Here is a 25760-nt window from a genome sequence, read left to right on the forward strand (position 1 = left end):
GTGGTGATTAGCCAAACAGCAACATCCATTCGGTTGCGGCTAGCTAGTTGCGATCCGGTGATTAATGTCCAGTGATTAAATTATTCCGGCAGAAAATCCAATGTTCTGGGTGAAATAGCAACTGTGGCTAATAGCAAGTAGCTAGTTAGCTGGCTAGCTAGTTTCAACTGGAGATTCTAGATAAAAGGTAAGTCAATAATAGAATCCGTTCCACATTGAGTGAGGCGGGTTGCAGGAAAGTATATTTTGTAGAAGGATGAAAAGTCTGATAGGAAAATATGTACGAAAAATACAAAAAAAACAGGGTATTTACAGGTATTTACAGGCTATTTACAGACACACGACAAAAACAGGACTGCACTACTACGCCATCTTGGAATGATAGGGTGTGCATTGTTCCAAACAGCTGACGGAGTCCTAGCCTAGCTTAATTTGGTGGTAGTGCCTTATGTAGTTACATGTAACAAGGTTACATAATACGATGCATTGTTAACATGGTGCTACATAGGAGACTGCACAAGTGTAATTACAGAACATGTTAGTTACATTTGGAACAAGACATCTTGTAATTACATATACCTAAATCATGAGTAATTACACATGTGGAATAACCTCAGACAAGCTGATTTGTAATCATACATCCTTGTTCCACTTGTGTAATAACCTATACCTCTAAACCCATATTACAGTGTAATTACATACAATTTACATAGCAATTACATGTAACTGTTATGTTATAAATACATGTATTACTATACCTAAGTGAAAGTGTTACCTAATCATTTTCTAGAGGCAGACGACCCCCATAGCTTGGAGGGGATAGGACAGGATGAAGGTCAGCCCGCTACATCTGCAGCAGCCAGAAGGGAAGACTGTGTTACTAACACGGGCCAGAGGACAACGAGAGAAGCTGAGCATGCATGAGAAACTGGCCATGGAATTTTATGATCGCAAACTAATGTATTTAAAATAAGAGCCTGATATGAAGATGCAAATCCTTCATGTTGAGTTGTCTATGTAGGAGGAGGAGAGAAACATGAAGCAGCAGCAATGATCTTCACAAACCAGCACCAGTTCGGGGTCCCGATATTTCTCCAACAATGTTGGAGAACAAAAAATTGGGAGTGCACACACTTTGCACATTTATTGAGAACGAGTTTTAACGATTCCTGTACTCCACAGCATCTACTGTAGAGGGAAACTTAATGGGAATATGACATCCATCTTTACAGCCAATGACTGCAGGTAAGTTCCCATTTAAGTGATAATGCCAGAGAAGCCGGTGTTTGGAGGATATATTGGCATGGGTGTTGTTATATTGGCAAACCGTGCCAATATATCCTCCAAACACTGGATTCGAGGGCATTATAACTTTTATACTACGGGCTACCAACGTATTCAATTAATAGCCAACTACGGCTAACTTACAGTCACGTCAAACAGTGCAGTCAGAATAACAGCAAAGTAGCTGCATTTGCATTTGTTTAAGCTGTTTTCTAGTGACATTTATTTGGATACATTAAAAAAAGAATGAACTAACGATGCACGATTTCACCTGGCATAGAAAATGTGCGCTCTTGTCAGGACACTGTTGTTTAGAGGAGCTATCCAACAACCCAGCTAACACAATCACTTCAAACTGAAGCTGGAAAGACTGCAAACTAGCTGCATTTCATTTTGTTTTCTATTGACATTTCTTTGTACATGTCCATACAAATGGTGCCGATTCATGATTTCGACTGGCTGAGAAAAGCTGCCTACCTGTCTGTCACGTCCCGACCCCTACACATTCATTTCTATGGGACAGCTGGAGACCAAATTTCAATATTTAAACAATGTTGCAAATGTCAGAGAGACAGACCACACATTTTATACAAATCTCCACTTTGAAAACACATTGATAGACTAAAGGAAATGGGAGATAATGTCTAGATGCTTTTTATAGTGGAGTTTATAAATTGTCAGGCTGGGCTGACAGTGGATTGCGCAGTGAGATGGAACAGAGTAAATAGGCATTTCAACGTCATAGCTTTAGCTGGTTGTAACATGTGGAATAGACACCCCCTGGAATGCGGTTTTAACCAGTCAGCATCCAGGATTAGACCCACCCGTTGTATAAATTCATATAACTCTACCTTGTAGTTGGCTTGGGCAGCAGCATCAGGGATCTTGATATAATTGTCTTTCAGTTCACATATATGACCGACCGCCTCGATTCGGTCTTATGTAGCAAAATTTGAAATGGTGTTTATTACATTGGATAAAAGTAGAAACTCAGAGCTAGAAAATGGTATATCATACACTGCAGTTGAGGAACAATGGGAAAGTAATTCTGCTTTGAAAGTTGATCAATTTGTAACCCCACTTTTGAGAAAATTGCCCTTGACTGTTTTGGTACACCTACTGGAGTGCTCTTCTTTGTCTACACCCATTCAGCATTGTTTACACCCTCTTAAGCCTCTTTAAGGATTCACATGTGAGGCCATGTGGTAAACACATGCTATATCAAATAAAATCAAAGTTTATTTGTCACATGCATAGGATACAGAAGGTGTAAACCGTACAGTGATAGTACTTGCATAGTAGCAATATCAAAAACAGAAAGAGTCCAGATAAAAATATTGTATACATTTTTTATCATTATTAGATGACGCTTACCCGACACACTTGTCTAAATTAATGGGTCATGTGAAGAAAATGCTATAACCACCCCCCAGCCACATATAGCTAAGTGGATGGGTCACTATTGTCTAGACATGTACACATGTTCATGAAATACAATTGATGGCTGTAATCCCCCCCAGACACACCTGCTAATTTGATGGGTCATGTAATAATCTGTCCGAAGTGGAGTCTTTTGTTTAGACATGTACCTAGCTAGGTAGCTAGCTAGCTAAACAATGAACCGGCATAACCCCAACTCATACTACAACCAATACAAACATTGTCATAGCTTTGGCCGGTGTAGGCTGTCATTGTTAATAAGAATTTGTTCTTAACTGACTTGCCTAGTTAAATAAAGGTTAAATAAACATTAAAATTAAATAGCTGTAGTATGAATTTGCATGTAGCTAAAGCTAACAAACTAGGTTCAATGTTAACTAGCTAACATTAGGCTATAACTAGCAATGCTCATGGATTTCTGATTCAAATAAATTTACTACACAAATCATACACGTACCGTTAGCTAGCTAGCCAATACGCTCAATAAAAATTACTTTCTGACATAATTAGAAACTATTTGGAAAATGTAGCTAGACTTACCGTAAACATGGATGAACGCCTCACAGCAGACTGGAACCATTTAACTCTGTTTTGTTTGTAGCTACATCCTGTTTGGCCAGCTTTGTGTCAAGTCACTGCGGTTCACACTGACCGTGGCGTGTGCAGAAATTAGCCCATCACTTTCTCCTACTGAACTGTTGATAGCACCTGCTAAATTCAGGGCATCAATATTCTTGAGAAAAATAGCAAAACTTTTGTAGTTCTCGATGGCTAACGTTATATCTTTCAAAAAGGGCATGGAAGAAAGGACTGTTAACGCATACTGAACAGCTCACGTTATAGACAGATTCTGGCTGGGCCACTCAAGGACATTCAGAGACTTGTCCCGAAGCCACTCCTGCGTTGTCTTGGCTGTGAGTTTAAGGTCGTTGTTCTGTTGGAAGGTGAACCTTCACCCCAGTCTGAGGTCCTGAGCACTCTAGAGCAGGTTTTCATCAAGGACCTCTCTGTACTTTGCTCCGTTCATCTTTCCCTCGATACTGACTAATCTCTCAGTCCCTGCCGCTGAAAAGCATGATGTTTCCACCACGATGCTTCACCATAGGGATGGTGCCAGGTTTCCTCCAGACGTGACGCTTGGCATTCATGCCAAAGAGTTCAATATTGATTTCATCAAACCAGAGAATCTGGTTTCTCATGGTCTGAGAGTCATTTAGGTGCCTTTTGGCAAACTCCAAGCAAGCTGTCATGTGCCTTTTACTGAGGATTGGCTTCCGTCTGGCCACTCTACCATAAAGGCCTGATTGGTGGAGTGCTGCAGAGATGGTTGTCCTTCTGGAAGGTTCTCCCATCTCCACATAGGAACTCTGGAGCTCTGTCAGAGTGACCATCTGGTTCTAGGTCACCTCCCTGACCAAGGACCTTCTACCCCGATTGCTTAGTTTGGCCGGGCGGCCAGCTCTAGAAAGAGTCTTGGTGGTTCCAAACTTCTTCCATTTAAGAATGCTAGAGACCACTGTGTTCTTGGGGACCTTCAATGCTGCAGACATTTGTTGGTACCCTTCCCCTGATCTGTGCCTCAACACAATCCTATCTCGGAGTTCTACGGACAATTCCTTCGACCTCATGGCTAGGTGTTTGCTCTGACATGCACTGTCAACTGTGGGACCTTATATAGACAGGTGTGTGCCTTTCCAAATCATGTCAAATCAATAGAATGTACCACAGGTGGACTCCAATCAAGTTGTAGAAACATCGCAAGGATGATCAATGGAAACAGGATGTACCTGAGCTCAATCTCGTGTCTCATAGCAAAGTGTCCTATTCAAAGTGCAAAAATTCCTATGTAAATAAGGTATTTCTGTTTCGTATTTTTAATAAAGTTGCACAAAAAAAAAAAAAAAAATCTGGTTTTGCTTTGTCGTTATGGGGTATTGTGTGTAGATTGATGAGGGAAAAAACTGTTTAATCAATTTTTTGAATAAGGCTGTAACGTAACAAAATGTGGAAAAGGTCAAGGGGTCTGAATATTTTCCGAATGCACTGCAGATTAACTCCAATCGTCCTTCTGGAAATCAGACTTTTTAAATCTAGACTAGGGCATCTGAGACTATTTTAAACTATGTCTGGGAGATGCCATTTCAGTTGTTGCAGTTTAAAACTGCAATGTAGGCTAGCATTAGGCTTAATCTGTCATGAACCCTGCGTCCTGAGTCTGTTCCTGCCTGGGTTACCGTTTTTCTGCTCTGTATCTCCTGTTTTCCTGAAGGTTCCTGAACGCACCCTGTCCGGTTGCCGGGCGACGTTGCTAGGCGGGTGATCTCTCGATTACCCGCACCTGCTTCTCATCAGCCTCGGCACACCTGGTCCTGATCATCACCCCTTCTTAAGCTCTGACCTGACATCCATTCCCTGCCGGATCGTTAGCCATTAACAGTATGTTTTGCCAGCGTATCAGCCTCTGAGTACTAGCGATAGTTTTGTTGTTTTTGCACCTTGTTGACCTGCCTTGTACTTACCTCCGTTTTTTTTTTGTCTACAGTCATTCTCCCGGAACCTTCACCCAACCCCTGCCATGCCATCATTTAATCTGTCACTTCACCTCCACCTACTCATCTCCGCCACCCGCTCCATCTCCTGGATTATTCTACATCCTTTTGAATCTGTAAATAAACACTCACCTTTGTTCAACTCACCTTGTCCTGGTCTGCTTCTGGGTTCGGTCTTAGAGAACCGTGACATAATCTGTTTCTGCGTGTCACACCAGCCTTCGCTTTGGCTCCCCTTCCTGTCCGGCTCAGTTGTTCGGCGTCGCTGGCCTTCTAGCTGCTGCCAAACCTGCTGCTGGCAAACGCCCTTCACTCATCAACCACGCCCTTCACTCATCATTACACACACCTGGTTCCTATCGCCAATCTATCACTTTATAAACTCCCTCTGTCATTTGTCTTTGTCGGTCATTGTATATGATGCTTGTTTTGCTGAGAGGAATCTGTCCTACTATTTCCTGAGTACTTCATATTTTGCACTGTGGGTTTCGTCCCGCTTTAAGCAATGGTGCTTTAATGAATTCAATAGTTCTAATCCTGCGACTGCCTCCTGCCTACTCCTCTCTACACTTGTGACAGAATAACTGACCCAATAAAACAGGAAGCAGCAGGACATCCCGACCTCTGCATTGTAGGAGCGAAGCTCCTCCTCCACGACTCGTGCCTGGAGCGCCTCGGGACTGACATGGACGAGGTGCTCCGGGCCATACACCAATGGCAGGCTACACCACCAACTTCCCAGCTCCCCATGGTCATTCAAGCCACCCCACCACCATCTACATCACCCGGTCTGATCAGCAACGTCCACCTGCCCCTCCCGAGCGGTTTGACGGCACCCCAGCTCACTGTAGGGGGTTTCTCCTGCGGTGTGACCTACACCTTGCCCGTCATGCCGGGACGGCCTCCGAGAGGGACGAGGTGGCCCTGGTGATCTCGGTGCTGACAGGCCAGGCTCATGAGTGGGCGCACGCTTTCTGGGAGAGGGACAGTCCAGAAGTGCAGTCCTATGAGCGCTTCACCCAACTCTTCCGTGCTGTCTTCGACAACACAACAGAGGGCCCGAGACAGTGTCGGAGTACGCTCTGGATTTCCGGACGGTGGCTGCGTCCACTGGCTGGAACGACCAGGCCCTGTTGAAGGTTTTCCGCAGCTGGCTACAGGCGGACGTCCAGACTGAGCTGGCCTGTCACGATGAGGACCTCACGCTGGACCAGCTCATCGCCATGGCCATCCGCCTGGATAATCTCTTTCGCCGCCCATCCCGGGGGTTCGGGTCTCTCCCAGGAACCTCTTAGCGAGACTGAGCCCATGGAGGTGGGCACGACGCACCTTCCTCCTGTTGAAACTCAATGCCGCCGTCAACAGGGTCTCTGCTCCTACTGTTGGGAGTCGGACCAACCCTGGAACACCTGTTCCAGAAGGAGAACCAGGCGAGGAAGCGACAGGCCTAGGAGCGCTCCTGCACCTTCCCAGGTAGGCGTGGACGTGCCTTGCTCCTCTCTGTCCACCCATCCCATCCTCCTCCCTGTCACCTTACCTGACTATCCTGGTCCTCCTCTGAGTCCGCCCCTAGTGGACTCAGGTGCTGCAAGTAATTTCCTAGACCGGTCAGTGGCTTTATCATTACACATTCCTCTAGTCCCTTCACAACCCCCTATTCCAGTCCATGCCCCAGACAACTGTCCCCTCGGAATAGGACTGGTGCGCCAGACCATGATTCCCATTTCCCTCACACCCGGGTATAGCCCATACTATCGACTGTCTCTCCGCCAAGTACTGGTGGCCCACCTTGGCCTGGTTCCACAATAACCCTGGTCCCATCTCTCCGTGAACTTTGTCACAGACCTTCCCCCCTCGGAGGGCCACACCGCCTGTCATTTGATTCCTCTGCATGGTCTCCCTACGGCCCTGCAGACCGCAGAGGCTCTCTTCTCTCAAGTTTTCCGGCACTACGGGATCCCGGAGGTCATTGTGTCTGACCGTTAACCTCAGTTCACCTCCCATTTCTGGAAGGCCTTCATGGAATGACTGGGGGTCACGGTCAGCCTCACCTCTGGGTACTGTCCCCAATCTAATGGTCAGGTGGAAAGGGTAAATCAGGAACTGGCTGGGTACCTTCGTAATTACTGTCAGGACCGGCCGGGGGAGGGGTGCATTTCTGCCTTGGGCACAATATGCACAAAACTCCCTCTGTCACTCCTCCACTAACCTCACACCTTTTCAGTGTGTTCTAGGCTATATTTTGCACTGTGGGTTTCATCCCGCTTTAAGGTATGGTGCTTTAATAAATTCAGTAGTTCTAATCCTGCGACTGCCTTCTGCCTAGTCCTCTCTACACTTGTGACACTGTGAAACAGCCCCTCAATGTAGAAATACCTCATGAGCTGAGTTCAACTGTTGTACCCCATCAGAACCCCAAATGCAAGCTTGTTTCAATCCAATGTTTTTTAAACAAAGTAAATGTAAACACACACTGTTTAGCCTCAAAACATACAGTAGTTAATACTATAATTTTGATATCATGCATGGTCAGTCCTTCTATCCATAGCTCTGTCTATGAATTTGAGAGTGGTTACATTTCTCCAGCCCCATCTCTCAGCTTTTTACTGAAACAGTGGCGGGAGGTCGCTTTGTTGCTGTTTTAATTGCAGATTGCCCCTTTAAGGTCAACTCTGTTAAGTGAACTGAACTCTCGTTTTAATATGGTGAAAGAAAACATTGTACATCTAATACTCAAATCATAGTGTTAAAGCAGGTGAGCTGGTTCTACTATTTTTGGCCATTTTCTGGTGTTTTTTTGTGGAAAACTGAGCAGGTTGAGCATAACATGTCCAAATTTCAAATTTTGGGTGAAGCTTGCATTCAATTGCCCCTCCCTGTTTGCACACAACAATCTTCCATTCCCCCTTTCACAACGGGATTTATGGCTGATTTAAGATGAAATCGTCAACCCTTTTACGGTCAACCCTGTTACTTTATTTGGCACTTACTGTAGTCATTTTTTTATTTAACTTCTTGAGATGGGAAAAGGTGTTTTTTATTAAGTTGATTATGTGCTCTTTATGATAGTATATTAAAAGTAATTTTTCTTCAAGTTACAGCAGTCAAAGGGCACCTAATTGGTGGAACAACTTGTATGTTAGCAGACAAATATAGTAGCTTATGATTTCCTGTGTATATAATAAAACGAGGAACAATGACACTTTAAAAAAAAATATGACACTTAAAAAAATCTCTAACCCCAATAAGCCTAGTACTATACTGCCCTGCAAAGGCAAAACGCATTAACTACAAATTTGGTCAAACATCTTTGATCTGTTTTAATGGCCAGGTATATTCTCTGATTAATGTGGTATTTAGTTTCCTGACACAAGAACAAGCCAGTTGATCAAAATATATCATAGAGTATCAGACATTGCTGTCTGTCTAGACAGAAAAATACTTTCAAGTCAGATTTGGCAGTAAAGAAAATTATGTAGTTACTGCGTTTTGCCTTTGTAGGGCAGTATAGTACAACAATAATGCATTAGGAATATGAGGCAATTTCATCAAGTACAGTACATCAAGTGCAACCCTGATCAAAACATCCATGAGACTTTTAATAAAGTTATATGGTGGAAAAAGGCATTAGTAACTATTTTCAAGAGGTAAAAATTGTAGCCATTTGGATCTACTGTAGTCCCTCCTCAGTTTGCAGGCTAATATCCCATTTTGTGGTTCTTCTAGCATTGCAAGGTAGCGATAGCCCTTCACACCTCTAGGAATCCTCCACTGAGGCCAGATCCAGTTCAAGTGGCCCTTTAAGCTACCCTGAAGACAACATTGGACCATAGAAGACCCATCTGTGTCTTTATATGTCTCTCTACATCCACTTGTAGAGGTGCCCTCACAATGGCCATGCTTGCCTCAGGTCATGGTTCAGGTTTTAAGTCTCCCCTGTGCATATGACCCCTTGGTGGTGTCCTTCTCCTCAGAGGTCTGCGGCGTGGTGCCCGCTTCCTGGCCGGAGCTGAGTGGCCGGGCGTTGGCCTTGGATGAGCGCTGGCGACGGGTGCAACTGCCCATGCAGCGCAGCAGGTTTTTGAACGTGGTCCACATCTCCTTGTCATTGTAGGAGTAAATGATGGGGTTCATGACCGAGTTGAGCACGGCCAACAGGAGTAGCCAGCGCTTGAATAGCATCACCTTGCACTGCTGGCACTGGAGGCCGTCGAGCAGCAGCACCACCAGGCCCGGCGTCCAGCAGATCACAAACACCCCTACAACAGAAAGACACAATATTAGAGATTATTAGAGACATTATATTATTACAAATATTAGAGCTATCTCCAATATGAGATGAGATTAGATCATTATATACCGCATATAGAGATTATTAGCGATATTGGAGATACTGTATCTCTAACATCATTAGAGATGAGATCACTAGAAACACTGCATTAGAAGATATCTCCAATGTTATTACAGATTGGATGTATTAGAGATGTCTCTAATATTCAAGATTTATTGATTTTATTTCAACAGGTCAAATGACTGAGAAAACATTCTCAGTCTCAGCTACAACTGAAACATAATCGTTCTGTGATAAATTAACATTGTAAACAGGAGCTACAGTGCATTCGGAAAGTATTCAGACCCCTTGACTTTTTCCACATTTTCTTAGGTTACACCCTCATCAATCTACACACAATACCCCATAATGACAAAGCAAAAACAGTTTAGAATTTTTTTAAACTGAAATGTCACATTTACATAAGTATTCAGACACTTTACTCAGTACTTTGTTGAAGCACCTTTGGCAGCGATTACAGCCTTGATTCTTCTTGAGTATGACGCTACAAGCTTGGCACACCTGTATTTGGGTAGTTTCTCCCATTCCTCTCTGCAGATCCTCCCAAGTTCAGTCAGGTTGGATGGGGAGAGTCGCTGCACAGCTATTTGCAGGTCTCTCTAGAGATGTTAGATCGGGTTCAAGTCTGGGTTCTGGCTGGGCCACTCAAGGACATTCAGAGACTTGTCCTGAAGCCACTCCTGTGTTGTCTTGGCTATGTGCTTAGGGTCATTGTCCTGTTGGAAGGTGAACCTTTGCTCCATTCTGAGGTCCTGAGTGCTCTGGAGCAGGTTTTCATCAAGGATCTTTCTGTACCTGCTGCTGAAAAACATCCCCACAGCATGATGTTGCCACCACCATGCTTCACCGTAGGGATGGTGCCAGGTTTCCTCCAGAGGTGACGCTTGGCATTCAGACCAAAGAGTTCAATATTGATTTCATCAGACCAGAGATTCTTGTTTCTCATGCTCCCGAGTGGCGCATTGGTCTAAGGCACTGCATCTCAGTGCTTGAGGCATCACTACAGACCCCCTTGTTCAATTCCAGGCTGTATCACAACCTGCCGTGATTGGAAGTCCCATAGGGCGGTGCACAATTGGCCCAACGTCGTCTGGGTTTGGCTGGTGTAGGCCGTCATTGTAAATATGAATTTGTTCTTAACTGACTTGCCTAGTTAAATAAAAATAAAATAAAATGGTCTGAGAGTCCTTTAGGTGCCTTTTGGCAAACTCCAAGCGAGCTGTCATGTGCCTTTTACTGAGGAATGGCTTCTGTCTGGGCACTCTACCATAAAGGCCTGATTGGTGGAGTGCTGCAGAGATGGGAGAACCTTCCAGAAGGACAACCATCTCCACAGAGGAACTCTGGAGCTCTGTCAGAGAGACTATCGGGTTCTTGGTCACCTCCCTGACCAAGGCCCTTCTCAGTTTGGCTGGGCGGCTAGCTCTAGGAAGAGTCTTGGTGGTTCCAAACTTCTTCCATTTAAGAATGATGGAGGCCACTGTGTTCTTGGGGACATTCAACGCTGCAGACATTTTTTGGTACCCTTCCCCAGATCTGTGCCTCGACACAATCCTTTCTCGGAGCTCTACGGATAATTCCTTCAACCTCATGGCTTGGTTTTTGCTCTGACATGCACTGTCAACCGTGGGACTGTATATAGGCAGGTGTGTGCCTTTCCAAATCTTGTCCAATCAATTGAATGTACCACAGGTGCACTCCAATCAAGTTGTAGAAACATCTCAAGGATGATCAATGGAAACAGGATGCACCTGAGCTCAATTTTGATTCTCATAGCAAAGGGTATGAATACTTATGTAATTAAGCTATGTTTTTAATTATTTTTTACACATCGCTTCGTCATTGTGGGGTATTGTGTGTAGATTGATGAGGAAAAAATTATATGTTATACATTTTTGAATGAGGCTGTAACGTCACAAAATGTGGAAAAAGGGAAGGGGTCTGAATACTTTCCGAATGCACTGTATACCAATTAATTTTGATTGGTTTGACTTGATCAACAGCTTATCATACTGAAGGTAGCTGTTGAGTTTGAGTGCAGAGAGTGATTATCTCCTTCAACACTTGATTCAAGTTAGAATAGAGGCAAGGAGGCATAGGATGCTGAGGTGTGCACTCATTCGCTACATCAAACAAATTAAAAACAGATTGGTATAGGCACAGACTAATGGGAGTTTCCACCATATTTCTTATACCTGTCATTTTCTTTCAAATCAGTGAAGGGAAGTGAACAAGTGCACAATTTGGGAGGAAGGAGAGATAATTGGGAGGTAGCTGTCACTGGAGACAAAGGCAAGAGCTTCCTGAGTGATGATGGCTTGCCAATACATTCTGTCTGAGGCAAGCAGGTACAAGTTAGAGAAAAACCAACGGACCAAAGACTGTCTAGAAGGAAGAAAATTTTATCTTTCACGGTTGCTGTGTATACATCTTTGTGTCTCAGAGACAGCACTCATTGTTTGTCTCAATTTGCATTTGACCTGAAATCCCAAACAATATTTAGACTAGTCATCCACTGCACAGAGCGTGTTGCGGCACGATGAAGGAATTTCAGGGAGTTTTTCTGGGACTGAGGGGACGGCACGTGTAGCAGCTTGTCCGTTCTGCCTATACCTCTCCAGAACCCTGCTTCAGTTCAGAGGAGCAAAAATAATGATTGTGTTTCCCACAAGGGACAAGAGATGGATGGAAGATGAAACACGGTTTCTTTCGCTCATATAATACAAGGCCACCAACTAAAATACAAGGAGCTGGCAGAAAGAAAAAGGCTGACTTTGGTGCTCCTTTCCCTTTTTGGTTGTAACGAGGCTTGAAAGCATCTCAAAATGTTACAGTGAAACCCAATCAAATGGGGTTCCACAGGCAGTTTTTATAATATATTCCCCATTTAAGTGTGTTTGTCCTTTCTAATCTTTGAAGTAAAATAAAAACATCTGGGTTGTGAAGCGGGCATATTTGTAGCACATGTGCACTGAAATATAGTATATTATACATCAGTATATATACATCAATGGAAGCAGCATGCGTCAAGGAGGTTTTTCTCTGCAGTTTTGTTTGCTTCAGTCGAAATTCTTAAATGGTCCCACATATTACATTGAGATGCCTTCATTATAATGAAGGTTCACCCTCCTTCTTTCCACAGAAATACAAGGATGATGAATCAAAGCATAGGGGTTGAGTAAATTGATGCACAGTTTGCCTAAATAGCCACCATCATGCACAATCAGGTCCCAATCAGTTTCGACATGCTAACATTTTAGCATTTTTGGCACAAAAGGATGTGCGAAAAAATGCTAATATCGGTCCATAACTAAAATAAGAAACTAAACCAAAGCATGAATTGCTGTCATACCTTGTTCATAGACTGCTTACATGGTAAGGAAACCAATGTGTAATTGTGTAATTTGGATTAACTATCCCTTTAAGAAAACATTCAACATGTATTTCAAATGTTCTTAGGGATTTCCTCAAATACATAGGCATATTTAGAAGCCCAAGACTAGCTTGCTGTCTACTGTATTCCCAACTGAGATACTGAAATTTTTTCTGGCATGAGTCGACTTTCTGCATTACAACATTATCGAAACATAGCAACAACTCACAGATGGAATGTGGAAAATTGCATCAAGTCTTCCATTCTCTCTAGGATAGAAACAATTGTATCATGAAACACACAACCTCAAATGACCCATGGCTACAATGTGGGAAAATTCCAGCGGGCTCCAAAAAATACAATGAAACATCCTCCCTAGAGTCTTTCACCCAAGACTAATGCCACAGTAAGCTTGACTTGAAACTTGAGGACATACAGTGCCTTCAGAAAGTATTCATACCCCTTGATTTATTCCACATTTTGTTGTTTTACAGCCTGAATTCAAAATGGATTAAATGTTTAAAAAATTCACCCACCTACACACAATACCCGATAATGACAAAGTGAAAACATGTTTTTAGAACTGTTTGCAAATTGATACAAAATGAAATACAGAAATGTTTAATTTACATAAGTATTCACACCCTGAGTAAATACTTTGTACAGTCGTGGTCAAAAGTTTTGAGAATTACACAAATACTAATTTTCACAAAGTCTGCTGCCTCAGTTTTGATGATGGCAATTTGCATATACTCCAGAATGTCATGAAGTGTGATTTAATGAATTGCAATTAATTGCAAAGTCCCTCTTTGCCATGAAAATGAACTTAATCCCCAAAAAACATTTCCACTGCATTTCAGCCCTGCCACAAAAGGACCATCTGCCATCATGTCAGTGATTCTCTCGTTAACACAGGTGAGAATGTTGACGAGGACAAGGCTGGAGATCACTCTGTCATGCTGATTGAGTTAGAATAACAGACTGGAAGCTTTAAAAGGAGGGTGGTGCTTGAAATCATTGTTCTTCCTCTGTTAACAATGGTTACCTGTAAGGAAACACGTTCCGTCATCATTGCTTTGCACAAAAAGGGCTTCACAGGCAAGGATATTGCTGCTAGTAAGATTGCACCTAAATCAACCATTTATCGGATCATCAAGAACTTCAAGGAGAGAGGTTCAATTGTTGTGAAGAAGGTGTCAGGGCGCCCAAGAAAGTCCAGCAAGCGCCAGGACCGTCTCCTAAAGTTGATTCAGCTGCGGGATCGGGGACCACCAGTGCAGAGCTTGCTCAGGAATGGCAGCAGGCAGGTGTGTGTGCATCTGCACGCACAGTGAGGCGAAGACTTTTGGAGGATGGCCTGGTGTCAAGAAGGGCAGCAAAGAAGCCACTTCTCTCCAGGAAAAACATCAGGGACAGAAAGCAAAAGGTACAGGGATTGGACTGCTGAGGACTGGGGTAAAGTCATTTTCTCTGATTAATCCCCTTTCCGATTGTTTGGGGCATCCGGAAAACACCTTGTCCGGAGAAGACAAGGTGAGCACTACCATCAGTCCTGTGTCATGCCAACAGTAAAGCATCCTGAGATCATTCATGTGTGGGGTTGCTTCTCAGCCAAGGGAGTGGGCTCACTCACAATTTTGCCTAAGAACACAGCCATGAATAAAGAATGGTACCAACACATCCTCAGAGAGCAACTTCTCCCAACCATCCAAGAACAGTTTGGTGACGACCAATGCCTTTTCCAGCACCTTGCCACAAGGCAAAAGTGATAACTAAGTGGCTTGGGGAACAAAACATCGAAATTATGGGTCCATGGCCAGGAAACTCCCCAGACCATAATCCCATTGAGAACTTGTGGTCGATCCTCAAGAGGCGGGTGGACAAACAAAACCCCACAAATTCTGACAAACTCCAAGCCTTGATTTTGCAAAAATGGGCTGCCATCAGTCAGGATGTGGCCCAGAAGTTAATTGACAGCATGCCAGGGCGGATTGCAGAGGTCTTGAAAAAGAATGGTCAACACTGCCAATATTGACTCTTTGCATAAACTTAATGTAATTGTCAATAAAAGCCTTTGACACTTATGGAATGCTTGTAATTATACTTCAGTATACCATAGTAACATCTGACAAAAATAACTCATAACACTGAAGCAGCGAACTTTGTGAAGACCAATACTTGTGTCATTCTCAAAACTTTTGACCACGACTGTAGAAGCACCTTTGGCATCGATTACAGCTGTGAGTCTTTCTGGGTAAGTCTCTAAGAGCTTTCCACACCTGGATTGTGCAACAGTTGCCCATTATTCTTTTCAAAAAGCTTTGTCGAATTGGTTGTTGATCATTGCTAGAACATTTTCAAGTAGATTTAAATCAAAATTGTAACTCGGACACTCAGGAACATTCAATGTCTGGTCTCCTTGGTAAGCAACTCCAGTGTAGATTTGGCCTTGTGTCCTGCTGAAAGGTGAATTAATCTCCCAGTGTATGGTGAAAAGCAGACTCAACCAGGTTTTCCTCTAGGATTTTGCCTGTGCTTAGCTCCATTCTGTTTATTTTTTATCCTGAAAAACTTCCCAGTCCTTAATGATTACAAGCATACACGTAACATGATGCAGCCACCACTATGCTTGAAAATATGGCGAGTGTGTGAAGAGGTGATTTGGAAGGAGTCAGGCGCAGAAGCGTAAATAACAGGATTTATTCTGAAGCACAAAGTTACGCAGTAATGCTTCAAAACACCCAAGCGCGCAAAACAGGCGCACTGGAAAATACAAGGCACACAGGGAAATATCCCGGCGATACAAAATACACGGAGCTCCACCGAGCTACTCTATCCTCCACAATAAAGAATCACACACAAAGACATGGGGGCAGAGGGAACACTTATACAGGTACTGATGAGGGGATATGAACCAGGTGTGTGTAATAAACAAGACAAAACAAATGGAATTATGAGATGAGGAGCGGCAGTGGCTAGAAGGTCGGTGATGACAAATGCCGAAGCCTGCCCGAACAAGGAGAGGAGGCAGCCTCGGAGGAAGTCGTGACAGAGTGGTACTTAGTATTGTATTGCCCCAAACATTACACTTTTTATTCAGGATAGAAAGTTATTTGTTTGCAAAATTTTTGGCAGTATTACTTTAGGGCCTTGTTGCAAACAGGATGCATGTTTTGGAATATTTTTATTCTGCACAGGCTTCTTCTTTTAACTCTGTCAATTAGGTTAGTATTGTGGAGCAACTACAATGTTGTTGATCCATTCTACGTTTTCTCCTATCACAGCTGTTAAACTCTGTAACTGTTTTAAAGTCACCATTGGCCTTATGGTGAAACCATTTAGCGGTATCCTTCCTCTCCGGTAACTGAGTTAAGAAGGACGCCTGTATCTTTGTAGTGTACTAGGTACATTGATACACCATTCAAAGGGTAATTAATATCTTCACCATGCTCAAAGGGATATTCAATGTCTGCTTTTTTTATTTTTACCCATCTACCAATAGGTGCCCTTCTTTGCGAGGAATTGGAAAACCTCTCTGGTCTTTCTGGTTGAATCTGTAGATTCACTGCTCTACTGAGGGACATTACAGATAATTGTTTGTGAGGGGTACAGAGATAAGGTAGTCATTCAAAAATCATGTTAAACACTATTATTGCACTCAGAGTGAGTCCATGCAACTTATTATGCAGTGGTTTAAAGTACTTCAGTAAAAACACTTTAAAGTACTACTTAAGTTGTTTTATGGGGTATCTGTACTTTACTATTTATATTTCTGACAACCTTTACTTTTACTTCACTACATTCCTAAAGAAAATACTGTACTTTTTACTCCATACATTATCACTGACACCCAAAAGTACACGTTACATTTTGAATGCTTAGCAGGACAGGAGAATTGTCCAATTCATGCACTTATCAAGAGAACATCCCTGGTCATCCCTACTCCCTCTGATCTCGCAGACTCACTGAACACAAATGCTTCATTTGTAAATTATGTTGGAGTGCGCCCCTGGCTAGCCAAATAATAATAATAACAAGAAAATTGTGCCGTCTGGTTTACTTAAAATAAGCAATTTAAAATGATATATAATTTTTTATTCGATACTTAAGTATATTTTTGCAATTACGTTTACTTTTGATACTTAAATATATTTAAAACCAAATACCTTTAGATTTTTACTCAAGTAGAATTTTACTGGGTGACTTTTACTTGAGTCATTTTCTATTAAGACATCTTTACTCGAGTATGACAATTGGGCACTTTTTCCACCACTTATGTGACTTGTTAAGCAATTTTTTTCTCCTGAACTTATTTAGGCTAGCCATAACAAAGGGGTTGAATACTAATTTGTAACAATTCTGAAAAACATAAATTCCACTTTGACATTATTGTCACACCCTGGCTCGGGGACTCATTATGTTGAGCCAGGGTGTGTTCATTCTATGTTTTCCGTTTCTTTGGTGGGTGTTCTAGGTTGTCTATTTTCTATGTTTGCCGGTGTGACTCCCAATCAGAGGCAACGAGTGTCAGCTGTCGGCTGGTTGTCTCTGATTGGGAGCCATATTTAATCTGTCTGTTTTTCTTTCGGGTTGTGGGATTTTGTTTGTGTGTGTTCGTGTTGAACCATAGACGTCACGCATTCGTTGTTTATTGTTTTGTTCGTGTGAGCATTTAAATAAATAGAATATGTTCACTCGCAACGCTGCGCCTTGGTCTCCCTCATTAGACGATCGTGACAATTATGGAGTATTGTGTGTAGGCCAGTGATAAACAATCTCAATTTAATCAATTTTAAAATTCAGGCTGTAACAAAACAAAATGTGGATAAAGTCAAGTGGTGTGAAATGGGACAATTGCATCTGAAAGCAATTGCACGCTGCCTGAAAACCCCCTCAAAGTATGGGTTATTTTGAGGGTTCTTCTGAGGAAGCCACATACCGTGCAGTCTCGGGAGGTTCGGCCGAGATGCCTGGCAGCCTAACCAGTGTGTGTGTGTGTGTGTGTCCTTGTGTAAGAGATAATTACACAGAGCAGTCTTGAAGACACTCTGTACGAGAGCGAGGCAGCCTCCTCCGCGCCAATCTGCGAGGTGACCAGAGTGCAGATAGTCTACTTTGTTCTTTGTCTATCTGGCAGGGGGACATAACAAAAGAAAGCACTAATTCTAGCATATTTACAGCTCTATGTTTGCTATCTGGCACATCATAAAATTGATATAAACAAAAGGTTTAGGGAATTCAGCAGCACCTACTGGCTGAGCTGATAACAATCAAACTTGTCTGACCTGTCCTGAGGAGCCATGCTAAGGAGAGGGTGGGCGTTCTCTTGAGTATTGTCTGTTGCAACACACCTACCAGCAGTGGCCCGCATGACCTTATCTGGGATGTGTGCATACTCATTTGCAGGGTTTTTCTGGATCAAAATGGGGCTTAGGTGGTGGACGTGGCCATCGGCATGGCCAATGGTGCGGTCGCAAACTGAACATTTTAAGAGCCCTCTTGTTGGCTGCAGTGACATAATTGTGATGTTTTAAAGCTAATTACAGTGGGGGAAAAAAGTATTTTGTCAGCCACCAATTGTGCAAGTTCTCCCACTTAAAGAGATGAGAGAGGCCTGTAAATTTCATCATAGGTACACGTCAACAATGACAGACAAATTTAGAATATTTTCTCCAGAAAATCACATTTTTTTCACTGTTTTTCTGCAAAGGGACCAGGACGACTGATCCGTGTAAAGGAAAGAATTAATGGGCCATGTATCGTGAGATTTTGAGTGAAAACCTCCTTCCATCAACAAGGGCATTGAAGATGAAACGTGGCTGGGTCTTTCAGCATGACAATGATCCCAAACACACCACCCGGGCAACGAAGGAGAGGCTTTGTAAGAAGCATTTCAAGGTCCTGGAGTGGCCTAGCCAGTCTCCAGATCTCAACCCGATAGAAAATCTTTGGAGGGAGTTGAAAGTCCGTGATGCCCAGCGACAGCCCCAAAACATCACTGCTCTAGAGGAGATCTGCATGGAGAAATGGGCCAAAATACCAGCAACAGTGTGTGAAAACCTTGTGAAGACTTACAGAAAACGTTTGACCTGTGTCATTGCCAACAAAGGGTATATAACAAAGTATTGAGAAACTTTTGTTATTGACCAAATACTTATTTTCCACCATAATTTGCAAATCAATTCATTAAAAATCCTACAATGTGATTTTCTGGATTTTTTTTTCTCATTTTGTCTGTCATAGTTGACGTGTACCTATGATGAAAATTACAGGCCTCTCTCATATTTTTAAGTGGGAGAACTTGCACAATTGGTGGCTGACTAAATACTTTTTTTCCCCACTGTACCTACAATTCTGCACATTTCGTCATGTGGCAGATATAAAATGTTGCAGTTTTAGGCTGAGAGAGAAATGTGGGATTTTAAAGCTAATTTATGATATCTGGGTGACTCAAACATTATAACAAAATCAATGGGGGCCCCAAGCCATGCCAAAAATACTCCTGAACATATCATTGTTGAATTTTCGATTCTCTCCAACTTTCTAGCTTTTATTTGATTGATTGTTAGTTCTCAAAGATGATCTTATTAAAAATATATAGGTACATTATCTTTTCTACATACTTTATGTCTGGTTTAAGTTGTTTAAGTTTACACTGAAAAAGTTTTTCCATCCCAATTATGATTATTTTTAAAATACTTTTTGGGGACATAGGTGGCCCGAAAAAAAACACTTAGGCGGCCCGCCCAAGACTTTTCTGGATTTGTATACAATCACATACACTTTAAATCTAAAATTAGGAACACCTTCCCTTTTGCCCTCAGACCAGCCTCAATTTGTTGGGGCATGAACTCTACAAGGTGTCGAAAGCGTTCCACAGGGATGCTGGCCCATGTTGACTCCAATGCTTTCCACAGTTATGGCTGGATGTTCTTTGGGTGGTGGACCATTGTTGATACATACAGGAAACTTTTGAGTGTGAAAAACCCAGCAGCGTTGTGTTCTTGACACAAACCTTCTACCATACCCCGTTCAAAGGCAATTCAATATTTTGTCTTGCCCATTCACCCTCTGAATGGCACACATACACAATCCATGTCTCAATTGTCTCTAGGCTTAAAAATCCTTCAACATGTCTCCTCCCCTTCATCTACACTGATCTACACATCTACACTGATTGATACTCTACTCTACTGTGCTCTGCTGTGCTGCGCTGTGATGTCCAAACTTGTGAAACATGAGGAGAATGACATTCATATCCATAATTATGCATTTCTGTATAGTGCAGATCAGGGACCCATTATGTAATTCTGATACAGTAATTCCGTTACCGGGTGTAAATCTACTTCACTTACTGTAGGTCAATAACCATAAGAGATATTTTCAAACTTAAGGTGTCATATCATAAGTGTCATAGCTGACACCCCATTCTTTCTGCAGACATCTTTCAATCTTAAGCAGATATTAAAAAAAAAAAAATATGGGAAAATGTGGTCGCATAAAAACTGGAGGGAGATTTTACCGTAATTCCATTACCAAAGTTTTCATCTGCACAGTTATTCCACTAAATTAGTTTTTGTAAAAATGTTCAGTAGAAATTGTTACAAGTAGTCCTTATGTATAGAGTTGTATGGTTTGTTAAACTTTGGAATCAATGTTTTTTGTTTGGCATCCATTTTAAAGGGGAAAAAAAGCGTAATACCATTAACAATTAATTGCCCATATGTTTGCCATTCACACATGTTGAAAGCAAGCCCTTGTAGACTGATCAGCGAACAGTTTATTTATTTTTTATATAACCTTTATTTAAGACCTATTTTACAAGGAAGACCTGGCCAAGAGGGCAGATCAAAATTGTGTTTGTTTATTTATTTTTATTTTTTTGTGATTTAGGCCACATGCGCATACAGTAGATGACTGATACTAATAAGTGGAGAACCATGTTATTTAGCAGAGACAGATCAGAGCAAATAATTTCCTTCTGTGCTGAATAAAATGCTGAGTAATTACAGGCCAAGTTGAAAACACACAATTGCACAGCAAAGTCCTTTATCTTTATGAGGTCTATGGTACAACCGTCCACTTTGTACACCAACTCCTTTGTCAAACAAAGATTACTCAAAATATGTCAATATCAGTCAAATTAGTTCACTTTGTGGGACATATTGACATTATGTTTTTTCAATGGCCTTGACCATAACATTGTGCTCAAAGCTGATTTGAATTTACTTCATCAGGATTTTTTCCCCCTATCTGGGTAATAAGATTACAATCCACTGTGGTCAGCAACAATGCTTTCCCTTCCTATCTCCACACTCAACCAGCTAAATTGACTTTGGGATAAGCTTGCGAGTGTTTCTAATTGCGTTTGAGGAAAGTCCTTTAAGGACCAATTAAAAAATATAACGTTCTGCTACATATTAAGAGCACAGAGTAGTAGTGCTACTCAGTCCTTAGGAAGTGCTACATTTCCCAACCGAGAATTTCTGATGTGTCCAATCAAGGACTATATTGAAACAATACAAATAAAAAATGCAATAGAGGAATCCCATGGCCCCAAGCCTACCTAACACGGTCATGACCGTCTTGATGAGTTTGATGGGCATCTGCTTGTGGTTAATGGAGCCGCTGGTGTGCGGGCTGAGCACCGCCGTCTTCCTCTTGACGTAGGTGTAAATCCGCAGGTAGATGGACACCATGACCAGGAACACCACCAGGTTAGACACAGACCAGAAGATTAGGTAGCTCCGGCTGAAGATGGGCGCCAGCTGGGAGCAGCCCTGAAGGTTGCAGATGCAGTTCCAGCCTAGGCTGGGCACGGCACCCATGAAGATGGAAATAGCCCACACCAGCATGATGAGAAGGGTCACCCGCCGCTTGGTCAGGTTGCTGTGGACCTTCCAGTTCATCACAGAGATGTAACGCTCCAGGGCGATGACTAGTAAGTTCGCCAGAGAGGCCGAGAGACTGGTGTCCAGAAGCCCTTGACGAATGAAATAGCCCCTCACAGTTAACTTCCTGGACACCTGGCCAGTATTGAACATGAGGTACACGTAAGCTATACCAGCAAGGAAGTCCGAAGCGGCCAGGTTGGAGAGGAGATAGTAGAATGGGTAGTGCAACCTCTTGTTGATGATGACGGAGGCGATAACCATGGCATTGGACATCAGGATGAAGCAGCAGAAGAGGGAGCCTACGACTTGGACCAGAATGAGCTGCGTTGAGTTCCAGTCGTCTTTGGCCTGGTTGCTGTTGTTGTAAAAGAAGCTCATGATCTCATCGTGGTAGCATTTGTTCTGGCTGGCCATTTTGAGCGGAATGCTGCTGATGAGAGTGGACAAGAGATAGAATGTTAAAGAGAATCCAATAAATGCTTATTTTTTCTCTCTTTCTAACAAATATCAACCTTTTGGAATTTATGGTAGGTCTGCACAGCATCACGGTATAACTACATGTACAGTAGATGGGCTAATTTAGTATGAAGACGGTAATGAGAACTCTACATCAAAAGTTATAATAAACCCATTCTTTGTGCCGTGCCAGTTTTCCCATTGCCAAATAACTTCTGAACTGAGAAAGATGAAATGACACAACTCCAAAGGGCAATCAACATGTCAAACATCCTTTTTACTGGAAGCAGCTGCTTAAATCACTGGTTAATCACACACTCCCCCGTTACAGACCTCTGAGATAAGGATAAAGACATTATGAGCTTCAACTGATGATATTTACTAACAGTAAGCTATTGACTCTGCCAAAACCAATTATGTATGACTTTTACAGCTATGGATACAATCGCTTCCATACATAAAGTTATGAATAAAATGAGCACACTTCATGCCCATGATAACTAATGACTATGTATCATGCAATTTGTAAAATAGTGTGACACATAGTGACACCTAAGGCTTTAGTTATCATGGGCAAAAAAGTACAATCAATAGAGAAATGTTTTGCAATGCAATTCAACTTTTCTTCTAAGCAGGCCTATAGCATCTTTAGTTATTTACACTAAGTGTAAAAAACATTAGGAACACCTTTCTTATATTGATTTGCACCCCATTTTGCCCCCAGAACAGCCTCGATTTGTTGGGGCATGCTCTACAAGGTGTCAAAAGTGTTCCACAGAGATGCTGGCCAATGTTGACTTCAATGCTTCCCACAGTTGTGTCAAGTTGGCTGAATGTCCTTTGGGTGGTGGACCATTTTTGATACACACAGGAAACTGTTGAGCGTGAAACACACAGCAGCATTGCAGTTCTTGACACACTCAAACCGGTGCGCCTGGCACCTACTACCATACCACTTTCAAAGGCACTTACATATTTTATCTTGCCCTTTCATCCTCAGAATGGCACACCTACAAAATCCATGTCTTAATTGTCTCAAGGCTTAAAAATCCTTCTTTAACCTGTCTCCTCCCCTTCATCTATACTGATTGAAGTGGACTTAACAAGTGACATCAATAATGGATCATAGCTTTCACCTGGATTCACCTGGTCAGTCTATGTCATGGAAAGGGCAGGTGTTCTCAATGTTTTGTACACTCAGTGTACATTATTTGTAATCATTTTAAAAAGTGTAGAAATAAATGGGTTTGTCTTTCAACATTTACAATGTAGACCATTTATGATAAGGAATTTCAAAATGCTAAAAAAGTATTATTTGCGGTTGAAAGAGAAAACAAGTATTCTCTGCCAGGAAAACACTCAAATACATTTGATCATGCTGAAAACTATAGGCAAATCTAGTCCAAATAAACAAAATAATTAAAACTTACTTACCAGGTGGAGTTTACATGTGGAAAATATTTTCTGTTGAATCCTTATAGTGTCAATGGAATTTCTCATTCGTTCTCATTTCAAGAATGTTCTCCTCCATTCTACCAGGACAACTTTACAAGAGAAGGTAACAGCCGTGAGTGAAGCACGAGGGAGAAAAGTTTGAGGCAAGAGTAGTTTGACGTAGAGGGCGTGTGCCACAGCTTCTCATACAGTATCTCGACTCCACTGGCTGCAATATAAAGAATTTCTGTGGATGCGCATGGTTCACCACATGGGGCCATGAGCTAAAATAATTGTCCTACTTGCCTACCACTCCGCTGGTATGTTAGAAAAGGATATTGAATGTTGAATGTCTGGGTTAAAAAGTCTGGGTTAAAAAAGACTAGCATAAAAGCTTGCTATATAGACTACCTTTTTGGTGGTTGGTTTAGTCAGTATATTCACACAACCTCAAAACCATAGAGAGAATATCTACATACAGTATTTCCATCAGGAAAAACACTGAATAGATTACACATCAGTTATAGAATATGACATACATATAATCACCATCACCACCTCCACCTCAGGGCAAAGGCCACTGCCAAATATTAACAGCCACTCATGAGGCAATACAACCATTAAAACAACATTCATAAGACACCTTGTCTTGTTCACTACAGACCACCTAAGGTAAAGGATTCATTTGATGATTGGATAACTCTGTACAGGTGGATTCTCTTTTTACTGACTCATGACATTTACTCCCTGATGAGCTTTCCTACAGTGCTAAAGAAAGTTGTGTTCCAGCTCGTCCCTACTACATCCTGTCAAAGCAGATCGTGTGATGATAAGGCTCATTGCCAACATTACATGGCATTTGTCATAATAGCCTGACACATTTTATTCAGTCATACAGACCCCCCTGTGAAAAACAAAAATTTTCATTTGAGATACTCTGACACTAAGATCACTAACACACACACACAACAAAACTTTGTCTGGCTCTTGTATTGCATTAGTATTTTCAGATTTATTTTGAACATACAAATCTATGAAACACTGAAAAATAAATTACACCTTTGTTTCACATTGAAATTGCATACATACGAAGTGCATCAGAATCATATAGCAATCAGGCTCTCTGTGCGTACCTGGTCCTGTAAACCTCTGAAACCTGGCAACTATTAAAAGCTTTTTTCCTTATCTTTGGCACTTATATTGCACATATGCTCCCCTGTGGAATATACAAACTCGACCTATACAAACCTGCATGGTTCCAAATATTATTGTACAGTGTTTCTTCCTGTATATCAGGAGGTTTGGGTTCCCAATTTCCAGAATCATCATCTTCCCCGAATCAGTTCGGCAAGGTGTCACCCGTTCTTAAGAGACTAAAGCTCCACCTGTAACAAGAACAAATTGTTAGAACGATGACAAAGCCATGAAATTGCATTAATAAGCTACGGGCAGCATAACTATAGCTGAAAGCCACAGTCCTTGATTGATATATTACTGTTGATGGCCACCCTGCCACATAGTTTGCAGCTGGAGAATATCGCCATTATTCGAGATAGAACTGATTGCAGAGGCTGACACAGCATATCAAGTAAACGGAAGACATTTTGTTTATGACGAGATGAAATAGAAATGAAATAAAAATCCCAAGAGTGATGAGAGTTAAAGGCTGTAGTAAGTCTACTGAGCTCATAAAGCATGGATGACATATTCCATTTGAATCACTGATTAATCAATTGACAAAATGACTAATGTTGCAAAGCACCACTTAAGCAAGGCTACGATTATGTAAGCCAACTTAATATCAAATATGAATGACTCGCTCACAGAGTTATGAAACATGTGGTCTCTGATTATTATACAATACCAATCCACGATACCTGCGATGGATTGTCGCGAGGCCGTTCGACGAGCTCTCAAGTTCACCTTAGTAGAGTCCACTCCTATGCAACCAAGTAACTCTGAACAGCACCCAGCCTGTG

General features: G+C 42.1%; 1 protein-coding gene across 7 annotated transcripts; it reads right to left on the reverse strand.

Annotated features, from left to right (window-relative positions):
- Positions 1 to 7706: 7706 nt before the first annotated feature.
- On the reverse strand, positions 7707 to 25166 carry LOC311148795 (lysophosphatidic acid receptor 3-like). 7 transcript variants are annotated; one of them, XR_014614945.1, is made up of 5 exons: positions 25030 to 25166; positions 23782 to 23891; positions 21564 to 22318; positions 8799 to 9532; positions 8255 to 8539 (listed from the first exon to the last, which is right to left on the reverse strand). XR_014614945.1 is itself a non-coding variant. In XM_084185763.1 (4 exons), exons 3-4 carry the CDS (start codon positions 22303 to 22305, stop codon positions 9192 to 9194), a joined length of 1083 nt encoding a protein of 360 aa, XP_084041889.1. In that variant the 5' UTR covers positions 22306 to 22318; positions 23782 to 23891; positions 25030 to 25166; the 3' UTR covers positions 8231 to 9191. The 7 variants fall into 7 exon arrangements, 4 of the variants coding, with proteins under 4 accessions (XP_084041887.1, XP_084041888.1, XP_084041889.1 ...); XR_014614944.1 differs by lacking the exon at positions 25030 to 25166 and having other exon boundaries at positions 8231 to 8539; positions 21564 to 22321; positions 23782 to 24284; XM_084185763.1 differs by having other exon boundaries at positions 8231 to 9532.
- Positions 25167 to 25760: the final 594 nt, after the last annotated feature.

Source organism: Coregonus lavaretus, assembly GCF_964263955.1.
Source record: "Coregonus lavaretus genome assembly, chromosome: 21".
In the NCBI taxonomy this organism is placed as follows: Eukaryota; Metazoa; Chordata; class Actinopteri; order Salmoniformes; family Salmonidae; genus Coregonus; species Coregonus lavaretus.